This window comes from Ammospiza nelsoni, chromosome 27, assembly GCF_027579445.1.
Source record: "Ammospiza nelsoni isolate bAmmNel1 chromosome 27, bAmmNel1.pri, whole genome shotgun sequence".
In the NCBI taxonomy this organism is placed as follows: domain Eukaryota; kingdom Metazoa; phylum Chordata; class Aves; order Passeriformes; family Passerellidae; genus Ammospiza; species Ammospiza nelsoni.
The window spans coordinates 3,375,742-3,387,860 of NC_080659.1; the positions used below are offsets into that span (position 1 = coordinate 3,375,742).

Sequence of the window (12,119 nt, forward strand, 5' to 3'; positions counted from 1 at the left end):
TTTGTAAATCATATTAAAGCAGGCCAGGTGATTGTTTCAACTCCTGTGTGGATGCTATGGGACAGAGAGAGAGAAACAGCGAGTGTTTCTCAGAGTGGCTTGTGACAATTTTTAGGGGGTTGTAAGGATGTGATAACCTGTTATGTATAAACAATCTGCAGGTGGTGTCCTTCTACTTCTTCTGTCTGTTCTTCCCAAGGATGATATATGAGGAAGATTGCACTAAACAGTTATTTAGTTGTTTGCACTGGATGTTTGATTGTTGTATTGCACTAAACAGTTATTTAGTTGTTTGCTCTGGATGTTTGGTAATTTTTGCTTTGCACATGATTTGTATCCTATGACCACATGTTCTTCCCCTTTTCCCCCCACTAATTATCAGCGTTGGTGGTCTCTTCCCTGGTCAGTCCCTCCCCTCACCCCTCCTCACTGGTATCCCATTGGCCATGGTCCTCTTCCTCCACCCTCCATTCCCCCATGTGTAAAAGTCTCCTGCCATGAGCCACGAGTGCTTCCCATGTGGGTTTTTCCATCCCAAGTCAATAAACAGAGGACATTCATCCCCTGCCTCATCTCCACTTGACAAAACAAATTCTGCTTCATCATCCCCTTTCAGTGCAAAATCTCCCTCATTTCCATTTGTCAGTGCCAATTCTGCCTCATCTCCACCTTTCTGTGAAAATTCTGCCTCATCTCCCACTTTCAGTGCAAATTTTGCCTCATCTTCAGCTTTTACTTTAAATTCATCCCCATGTGGAGAAGAGCACTTCTTGTCTTTTGCTTTCATCTATGTGAGACCATGTGGGCTGGGGTCCCCAGCCAGCTGGGTTGGACCCAAACAGCCCATCCAGACATGGATTCTTACACTGGCGCCCAACGTGTGGCTCAAACCCACAACTCTGAACTCCTACAGGTGGTGCCCAACGTGCGGCTCAAACCCACAACCCTGAGATTAAGTCTCATTTTTACTTACAGAAGATGTTTTTGTTAGTTAGCCAATCAAATAGAATGTATCCTATCATTCTATAAAAACCACGTGGTTCTCTTGAATAAAGAAGTTTCAACTGCGTTTCCTGGGGAAGCCTGTGGTACAAGAGGGACTCCTCTCTTCTTGATGAGCTGAGAATTGATTATATGAAGGGTGGTGATGAACTGTCAGTTGGCTATCTGAGGGGTGGTAAATTGATTGAGAATCCAAGGTTTTGTCTCACTGTGCTGTGTTGGAAATTTGGTGGGGGGAGGAGGAATGTTTTTGTAAAATTTTTATTCTGAGTTCTGTTTGTTTCTTTTACATATTTTAAGTTAATAAAGTTTTTGTCCCTTATTCCTGAATTGGAGCCTGTTTTGCTCTATTTCTGGTCACATCTTACAGCCGCCACTGGGGAGGATATATTTTCTGGGGGTACTGTGTCAAACCACGACACTGTGTCACTCTCAGCACAAGAGTGACACACCTGCTCTTGACACACCACCCAAACCCCGTGCCCAAGGAGGAGAAAAACCCCAATTTTCTCCCTGCAGCCCAGGTACTCACTTGCTGGAGTTCATGATGTACCCTGAGGGGCACTCGTGCACGCACTCGTTGTTGTGGATGACGTGGCAGCCGGACTCCCGGGCGTTCTTGCACTTGTTGTGCAGCTCCTGGCAGAAGCTGAAGGTGACGCAGCGCCAGCCCTCGAAGCGGTAGTGCCCAGGGGGACAGTTCTCCACACACCTCCCGTCCAGGTAGAAGTTTTTGCAGGCCACACACCTGGTGGGGTCATTGGGCTCCGTGCAGTCGCCCAGGCACTCGCTGTGGCAGCACTGCCCGTCCCCCGTGCAGCCCTGGGACTTGCAGGCAGGGGGACACACTGGGGAGAAACACCAGAGGCAGGTGAGTGTCACTGAGAGCCTGCACACGTGGGGCCTGAGAGGTTACAGAGGTGGCACCTGGTCCTGCTTGTCCCGGGAGCGAAGGGGCAGCCATGGAGCATCTGCCTTATCTACAGCTCTCAGTGAAAATTCTGCCTCATCTCCTCCACCTTTCAGTGAAAATTCTGCCTCATGTCCAGCTTTCTGTGTAAATTCTGCCTCATTTTCACTTGTCAGTGCAAATTCTGCCTCATCTTCACCTTTCACCGCAAATTCTGCCTCATCTCCACCTTTCAGTGCAAATTCTGCCTCATCTCCACCTTTTAGTGCAAATTCTGCCTCATCTCCACCTTTCTGTGTAAATTCCACATTTCAAGAATGTTTTTGAGGAGTCTTACCATTCATCCTCACAACTCATCAATGCTTATCTTCAAAAGAAAACTGAGCTTTCCTGCTCCCTCAGTCCAGCAAAGAGGCTCCAGGAGAGCCTTGGTGTCATTTCTGAAGCTCAGGAGTGATGAGACTCCACACCAAGAGCTTCCCAGCCTGGCACAGCCAGTTTAAGCCAGAAAATTGTTGTTTCTCAGTAAAAAACCGAATTTCCTACAGCAGTACTGCCAATAACACATGTCCAACAACACTTTTACACAACCCTCCATGTTAATCAGGATTTGCTTCCCATCTGTCTATCACCCTGTCCCTAGTTTCCTGAAGGAAACCATGGCACCAACACGAGCTCTTCAGCGGCTCTCCCAACAAGTCCACATAGAAGGGCACCCACGAGTGTTATTGCTTGAGGTTTTTATGGTTTTCTGTTTAATTACTCATTACTTAGCACCCCACAACTGCTCTAACGAGCGGTTTGGGCTTTGAACTCCAAACCAAGCAGAGCAAACACCGTGAGTAACTCGGAGGGCAGGATGAACAAACCCAGGGAAGCTTCAGGGCAAGGTCAGTCCTGCCCCTCAGCATCTCCACGCTCACTCTGAGAGGTCCAAATGAGGCTGAAATGGTCAAACCCAACTCTGTAACCCAGAACACACCAATAACTCCATGTCAGGAAAGAGAACAGAGCTGAAATCAGCACTCCAAGAGCCAACACCAACACTGAGCAGGGCTTCAGAAGCAGGAAGAAGGGCTTTAGATGGGGAACAGGGACCTAGATTTATCCTTGGAGATCCAGCTGTGAATTGCCAAGATGCAGATCAAAACATCCCTTGTCCCCACCAAACCAGAGTGTTCTGTCTGAGGGAACACCTGAGCATCTCCTGATGTCCTGCCTGAGCCCCCCTGGAGAAGGGAGACAGCAATAAATCCTGAATTAACACCATCTGCCCCAACATTTCCCCAGCTTTCTGTCCAATACTCAATGTCCAGGCAGGAGGGGCTTTACTAATTTATTATTTATTTTATCCTGACCTAGTGATGTCCAGAGGTGAAATATATTATCTCTCTTCTGAAATATTATCTCTAAATTCTGGTTAAGGCACCTGAGCAGACCAACATGGAATGTGGTCAAGTTTTATCCAGCCAAAGGAGCAGCATGTGGGAGCCACAGCACAACATGTTGGGATGATCCAACCCCCAGCTGCGTTAGGAAGAAAATCCCCCTCCGGCCCATGTCAGGGGATTGCAGAATTAAGTGTGTTAAAGCTGTTAATGCCATTCTTGGAATAAGCAGGACTAGATGAGGTAGTAAAGATGAGCAACCTCTGCTCTGCTCCAGCCTGATAAATCCCTTGAAGAAATATGAAATGGGAAAAGCTGAAATTCTACCACAAATCTCAAATATCTTACTGCTTCTGTGTTAGTCCTTCAATGCAGGTGTTTTCTCTGTGCATCACTCATCCATTACAAAAAGCACATTACAAATTAATTTCTTTTCCAACTTTTGGCCTTTTTCTAGCAACAGGTCTTATTTTGTGAACCTGTCACAAGCAGAACTTGATTGAAATGCAACAGTCAAATAGCAACCTGCAGGTAACACCTTGTATTAGACTAAATATAAAATGAGAAGCTTGCTTTAAAAGCCAGGTTATACATAGATATTTTAAATGGTTATACATAGATGAACAGAGTCTAGCAGCAGATGTCCTGCCTGCAGTTTATTAGAAATATTTGCAACAGAAAATTCCAGATTTTAGTCCAAAGCACTATCAAATTTACTAATTCCAGCTGGAATATCAAGGTTTGTGAACAGGGGGAAAGCCTGGGCTGTTTCTCCCACAGCTCCCCTCAGACAGAGATGTCCTGCAAGGAATCCTGCTCTCAGTGTTCCTCACCAGCATTTTCTTAAAAAGGGACTTTTCCCCTGCCTCTTTCACGCTCAAAGTTTAAAGTATCCAAAGTATCCAGTATTTGTTTTCCAAGGAGCAGCCAGGTAATTGGGAAAAGCCAGCCCTCATGCAAAGCACCCGGTGACACATGGCACCTACTTAACATTCTGTCACACAATATTTTTATTTAATTTGTTATGGAAACTAATCTTCAAAGCCCTGTGCTTATTTACACATTTTGAACTCAGCTGCAAGTATTCACAGGGGCAGAAACCGCCTAAAGTCCCCACTCCAAAGGTTTTCAGAAGATACAATTAAAGTATTTTTAAACCATTCTTAACGTTTCTCTTTTTCCTGTTCCGCCAGCTTTTGATGTCTCAAAGACAGCTCGAAGAAAGCAAAGCACCCAAGGCAACAGTTCTTTTTCCATTAAGCACTCAAGACCAGAAATTCAATCACCATTTTGTGCAAATCCTCATTACCCATGATCCTGAACAGATGCCATGACATTATCAAAGTCTGCATGCTAGAGAGCACCTCAAGTTGTGTAAAACCCCTCCAGAGCATCTTCACTGGGGCTTCTTACAACTCTTACTCCAGGTTATGTCACCCAGATGGGCCAGAAACATGGGTTTTGTTTGGGATTTTGCTGCCACTTTGTGCTTTCACTGCAGGTCAACAGTGAATAGGTTTGTGCACCTCATTACCCTTCTCCACTGAGGTCTGCAGACCCCAATAATTGCTATGGCATACAGAGATTTGCCTTTTTGCACAAAAAAATTGGCTCCTCAAGGAATGGTCCCAACCCCAAGGCTGCCAGAGCTTCAGGAATGTTTGGACAAGGCTCCCAGGGATGCTCAGGGTGGGATTTTTGGGGTGTTTGTGCTCCAGGATCTTTGTGGGTCCCTTCCAACTCAGGACATTCTGTGACTCTAAGGTGGCTTTTGGGAGCTCTGGCAGATGGGGAGGCTCAGGAGAGGTTCAGCCACAGCCCCCAGCCTCTGCTAAGGCTGTGGGAGACTTTGGACAATCAGCACAGGGAAAAAAACTCAACTCCCTCCATTCCTAACAGAAAGCCCAAACGGAACTCCACAAACCCAAAAGCAAGGGGACAAAGGAACAGCTGCTCTGGGTAGGGGCAGAACCCACCATGCTGCATCACAAAAACTGCTGTGGGGCCATGGACCAGGAGAAAGCTGCCCAGCACAGCCATGACACCTCCTCACCACATCTGGAGGAACTGGGTGTTTAAAACCCCTGTCCAAAAGCTGACCAAGACCACAACACCTGTAGGAACTGGGTGTTAAAACCCCTCCCCAAAGCTGACCAAGACCATGACACCTCCTTACCACATCTGGAGGAAGTGGATGTTTAAAACCCCTGTCCCAGAGATGCCCAAGACCACGACACCTCCTCACCACCTCTGGAAGAAGTGGGTGTTTAAAAACCCTATCCTAAAGCTGCCCAAGACCCCAACACCACCTCATGACATCTGGAGGAACTGGGTGTTTAAAAACCCTATCCCAAAGCTGCCCAAGACCATTACACCTCCTCACCACGACCTCTGTAGGATCTGGGTGCTTCAAACCCGTCTCCCAAAGCTGCCCAAGACCACAACATCTCCTTACACCTGTAAGAACTGGGTGCTTAAAACCCCTGTCCCAAAGATGCCCAAGACCCCAACACCTCCTCACCACACATGTAAGATCTGGGTGTTTCAAACCACTGTTCCAAAGCTGCCCAAGAGCCTGACATGAACAAACCCGTGGAGAAACGCAGCGCCACGAGGGGCTCCAACCTGTCCAACCTTCCAGGGGTGTATAAATATTTAACTCGCTGCTAGCAGTGGCTCCCAAGACTGAGGGAACAATGCCTTTCCCAAAGCTCTCTGATTAGAGATTCAAACAGACATTTCTTGGTGCTGCTGGGGCCCGGCTGGGGGGGACAGGCGGCCGTGGAGTCAGCGCAAAGGAATTTCCACCTCCGGATGGATCGCTGGGTGTTTCACCACTTCCCCGTGCTCCAGGTGGAAACAACCCTCCCCGAGACTGTAAACACATTCCCCAGCCAGCACAGGTAACCAGGTATTTAACTGGCAAGTCAATTAAGCGTTAAGCTGTTAAAAACTTTGGTGTTTGGTCATTTTTCTTGTTTTCTGTTGATAAAATGGTGAGTTGTCTGAAAAAGAGGGGGAAAACACCATTCAGGATAAGTTTTGCTGTTCCTTTGGGATTCTCTGTTTTTTTTTCCTCTGGGATTTTGCTGTTCTTTGGGATTGTTTTAATAGCAACATCCTGGGTGAGCTGAAGGGGGTGTTCACACAGGTTTGGGTTGGGTAAGAGGAATATGGTTCATTAAGGACAAATTCTGAACCACACACACAAACATCAGGATGTTGCACATGTGCTGTCCAGGCACCACATGGGTTTGGGACTGATTTATTGTGAATAAAGGTGATTTTTTTAGGGTGAAATAACAAGCCCTGTGTGTGTGGATGGGGTCAGTGGAGGCAAGCTGGGCCACTGTGAGTGTCCGGCGTCCAACTCTCCTCGCACCACCAGCTCCTCTCCTTTGGCTCACACAAACTCTCATTTTGATTACAGACAAGGCAATTAGGAGGCTCCAGATCCAAGGGAGTCCAGGACACAAAACAACTGCGGCAGGAGAACCGCCCTCAACCTCAGCCAATGCATTTGCTGCCTGAGCAGGGGAGGCATCCAAGCCAACCGCCCGCTATCTGCACAAGGCAAACAGCCTTAACCCTGCCAGCTCCCCAGCCTGCCACCACCACCACCCAAAGCACCACCAGCCCCATGCATTTCATGCCATTTCATGCCATTTCATGCAGCTGAAGGGCTGCCGTGGCTTTTGTGGTGTTTAATTGGCACGGGGTGTTTATAAGCGTGGCGTTGCCACGGCTGAAAATGGCTTTTTTTTTGGCTGGAAATGGCTTTTTTTTGGCTGAAAATGGCTTTTTTTTGGCCGTGCCACGGCTGCCCTGGTGCCAGGGCTGGGTTGGTGTCACGTTAGATGATGGGCACACACACAGAGCCCCACAGAAACAGGATCTGCACGTCCCCGTGGCTTTTTTTCCCCGTCTTACTGTAAATGGCTGCGAGACATGACACATAAATTTATCCCCACACACACACACACAGAGTCCTGCCTGAGTTAGGGCTGCAGAGGGAACTGTAATTTCATTTCCTAACGGTACAGTCCCAGCAGTGACCTCTGCAGCAATGGGTTCTTGTGGTTCTAAACAAAAACAAAACCAACAAGGAAAGGGGAAGAAAAAATAAAAAGGAAACCCAAGGACTAATCACCCCCGGCAGCAACTCCTCAGTGTGTTGCAAGCATGTGATCTTAATTTAGTACTACAGAGCCTGGGCTTGCTTCCTGCTGCAAGTGCTGAGCAGCACTGCTGCTATGGAAATCCATATGGGTTTTCCTCCTTAGAAAATCATGTATGAAATCCTGTTGTACTTACACTGTATTTTTTACTCTATAGCTTTTGCTGTCTCACTCATTCTTTTCCAGTCAAGAAGACCCCTAATTCAGGCAGATGTAAAGTGGCATTTGTCCTATAAACATAATTTTTATCCCTAAACCTATTTTTAATTTTTTCACTCATTTCTTGTGAGCATTGATTTGATATGATCACAAAACTGACACCACATCTTCAGGCAAAATATTGTATTTCATTCTGTACAGCAGAGGACTTGTAATTTAGACCAAGACCAGAATCTAACGTTAATTTGGGGCATTTCTCTGTAAGGCTTTGATTGTAATTTTACTCACAACAAGAGAATAAAGACAACACCTAATCCCAGTGCATCAATGTATAATAAAGCTGAAAACAGCTATTAAATTAAGCAAAACTGTGTCTGGTGAAAACTAAGTAAAAAATAAATCTAAAACCCACAGTGGACTGGGTAGACAGAAGATTGCTGCAAGAAAACCAATGTACTGCAAACCCCACTGCATTGTGGCCTATTCCTTCAATTATTTCTTCATGTCACAGAGGCCAAAAAAGGCAGAAACCTAAACCCCAAACCCCACTGCATTGTGGCCTATTCCTTCAATTATTTCTTCATGTCACAAAGGCCAAAAGAGGCAGAAACCTAAACCCCAAACCCCACTGCATTGTGGCCTATTCCTTCAATTATTTCTTCATGTCACAGAGGCCAAAAAAGGCAGAAACCTAAACCCCAAACCCCAGCAGGAGCAGCAGAAACGTGCCTGGGAGGGAAAGGGCTGGAGAGCTCCAGTGGACTGTAAAAAGCACAAGGACTTTAGATCGCCTTGGTGACAAACAACAGCAGCTCCCCCAGCCCTTCCTGAGCCTACAAAATAAATGGAGTAACTAGAAGAGCACAAAAAATAGGAAGCTGACACGGTGATACCAAAATGCTGCCGGCAACGCCCAAGCAAAATTCAGGAAATAATCACGAGATGCTCAAGGAAATTTAATGTCACTTCTTCCCCGAGCTCAGCTGCTCTAACAACACTCACTCATCCCTTCCTTTTCCCCAAAAACAACCAAGGAACAGCCCTTCCAAAAGGCATTGACTCAAGGGCTGTAACCCACAACAAAGGGCTGCAGTTCTCAGCACCAGGTCGGGAAGGAGCAAGTGCCAAATAAATCCCAGATTTTACAATCAGAACTAAAATAAAGTGTTATTTATAAAATAAGATATTACAGTACATAATGCCATGACCCCTCTGAACTGCGAGCTGGGAATGTTAGGAGGTCTGTATTTACACAGGAACAGATAAAATTAACTGCAGGTGCCTCCCTTCCCATGGACAGTGACTTCCAAAAACAACACACTTACTACAACGTCAAGGAAACTCTTCCCATTGACATTTCTCAGGACAACATTACACCTCTTATCTCATCTATCAGTAAGGACAAGGAAAAAAAAACCAAACCGTTTCTCCTCCCAAGCCTTGCACAAATTACGTGCTCAACTGGAGCTACACAGAATGTCTCAGATATTCCAACCCAGCACTTCCAGCCAGGAACAGATGAAACCCATGGGGATGCTGGAGGATCATGTGAGGATCAGTGAAGGCACTTGAGATGGTAGTTCACGTTGGGACTCAGGTGTTTATTGTTTCTTATCAGTAAAACAGTCTCACTGCTGTGAGTTTGGCAGCAAGGCACAAAATGGCCAACAATGTCTTGTTACATCTTAAAAGACTAAACTATCCAATGAAGAACTGATACCTGGGTTATTTTCCCTTTTAACCCAACAACTGATCCCCAAAGAGCTGCAATGTGGAATTTCTGCCTAATTACAAAATGCCACCCAAACCCATGAAGAAGAAGGAAGAAGAAGCATGGAGAAGAAACCCAGGATGACACCCTGTGCCCTCCATCTTGCTTCCATTCACAACACACTAAAACTCCCAAAACCTCAATTTCTCACCAAGTGACACACCTACACTACTCTCTATAATCTATTTCACACTTTTGTGGATTCTAGCCTATCTTGAAGTCTAAGAAACTTTATCCATGAATGAGGGTCAAAGTCAGAGCTCCCCTGGGGTTCAGGGCACTCCAGAGCAGACAGAGAAATATTCCCAATGTCCTGGGTTTCCATAGATCAGCAAATGTGAGTTTAGACCAGATAAAAGAGTTCAGAGCCTTGTGCCACCTTGTCCTGCCATGATAGTGGAAGAAGTTGCTGAATGGAGATATGGGAAAGGTTGAGCTCAGTTGTTTACAGAGGAAAGGGGCAGATAACAGGAGAACTCTCCAGAAACAGCCTCCTCTGTGCCAACCTTCTGCTGTTTAAACTGAGGAGTAATTATTATCTTCTGCACTACACCTGCTGCTGGGGCATTTCTTTGGAAATACATATTTGCTCCTATGTGAGTTATGACAAGCAAGATGGGAAACGGGGTAAGAGGAGCTCACACATATGTAAACACACACATTTTGCTTATATAATATATAAAATATATGTAAATAATTTCAATATGGTGAAACTTGGAGGAGTCATCAACCTCAATGGACCCACGATGCCTTTGGTCACTCATTCTTCATCTTGTCAGTGAAAACCTTTGCAAATGAGCTTCTCCAGCTGCACACTGAGGCACAAGGCACAGGTGTGCCAGGTCCTGTGCAAATTCAGATTTTATGGATGGAGATTGACAGCCCAATATCATCTCTTATTTTTGGGGAACAGCAATACCATCTCTTATTTTTGGAGAACACCAATATCACCTCTTATTTTTGGAGGACACCAATATCATCTCTTATTTTAGGGGACAGGACTTCTTGGGCTACAAACCTCAGCTATGGAAGGCTGTCATCTTCTTCCACTGAACCCTCAGGGCAGGCTCTCACTTTCATGGATTTTTTTAGACCTTTCTGTTTCTCTCCCTTGAAGGTTTCCACTCCTGCTCTCCTCTCTCACCCCAGCTATTTACACAGAGAACTGGATGTTTCCCACCCAAGTATCCCTAATATTGCCCAGACAAAACAAAGATCAAATGAACATTTTCTTTTTGTGCATTTTAAGCAGTGATGTTCACACCATGGCTGCAAGCCTGGGCTTACAGAACAAAGCACCTCACACTGAAAAAAAAAAGAATTAATAAAGAAACTAAAATTCAAGACTAGGTCTGTTTTCATTCTCTGGCACCTTTCAATCAAGCTGATTCCCCATGCAGGTACAAACAACTTGCAGGAATCAAGCAAAGCTGTTGTCAATTGAGCCCCAAGTGCCAAAACACAGAGTTTGATTTGAAAACACAGCAGCAACTGTTAAAGGTGGGACAAGTGTCACAAAGTGCACACCAGGATAGAGACCAGGAGCTGCAAATACTTCACCCAGGGTCTACAACAGTGCTGTCGTGCCATTCTCTGGCAAGCAGGTCAAGCCTGCTCCTTGTACTTTGTGTTCAAAATTACATGGGAGCTTAGTGTAAGGGATCAGAAATAACCACCCACCCACCTCTGCTTGGCAGCTGGGGTTTTTTATTTTTTTAATCTGCCAGCCCCAAGACTGACACCTCATCTTCACGCAAAATATTGTATTTCATTCTGTACAGCAGAAGAGATGAGTTGTAATTTATACCAAGACCAGAATTTTTAGTGTTAATTTGGGGCATTTCCCTGTAAAGCTTTGATTGTAATTTTACTCACAACAATAATGTTGTGGTTTTTTTGTTGTTATGGTTTGTTAAATTTCAATCTTTATTACAACCCAAGGATTTGGTGTTATCATCCAACGGTTGATGCCACCTGGGAGCCTCATGAAAACTTCCTGTTAATATTTAACTATTTATTACTCTCCAATGTACAGCATCTTGTAAACATCCCTGTTCACTTTAACCTGCTCCTGCCAAACCTGCTCACTCACTGCAACCCCAAACCACAGGAAAGTGGGCCAGGAATATCCTAAAAATAATGATGGTCCTTCCAGCTCGGGATATTCCATGATTCTATGGTTCTATGTGAGAAAAGAGACAAATGAAGATACACACAAGGACTTGGTGATGGTTTAAGAGCAAGGTCCATCTGATTTTTCCAAACCCAGGTTATTACTTTAACCTACAAAGCCCGTCCTGAAAATGAGGAGTGATGATGGGATCAGGGCACGAGGCAAAACATCCAAGCTCTGCTTTCTGCAGAGATAAGGGAGGGACAAGATTCCTTTCCTCAAGGCCAGGGGGAAGGATGTTGTAGTAAACAAGGCATGAAAGAACGAGAGCTATGCTGCCACGTGGGGATGAGGAAAGATGGAATTTCAGATACGTTATATAAACGTAATCTCAGCACAGAAAACAACAAATCCACACCAAAACAGAGGCAGAGCTCCCAGCAAAAATGGAGCTGTCCACAACTGAGAAAGGCAATGGAATGGGAGGAAGTATAAGATTAACCACAAGGAGATTATGCTGATAACTAATGATCTACACAGAAATGTCAGGCAGAGGTTAAGATTTTAATCTGGGCAGATTTCATGGCGCAGTCATGAA

General features: G+C 45.4%; 1 protein-coding gene across 1 annotated transcript in view; it reads right to left on the reverse strand.

Annotated features, from left to right (window-relative positions):
• The window catches only part of INSR (insulin receptor), a 62,915-nt gene that overhangs the window by 27,212 nt on the left and 23,584 nt on the right, over nucleotides 1–12,119 (reverse strand). The window contains exon 3 of the mRNA XM_059490003.1: nucleotides 1,535–1,850. Within this exon, the coding sequence (XP_059345986.1) occupies nucleotides 1,535–1,850 (316 nt within the window). The remainder of the gene's footprint in view (nucleotides 1–1,534; nucleotides 1,851–12,119) is intronic.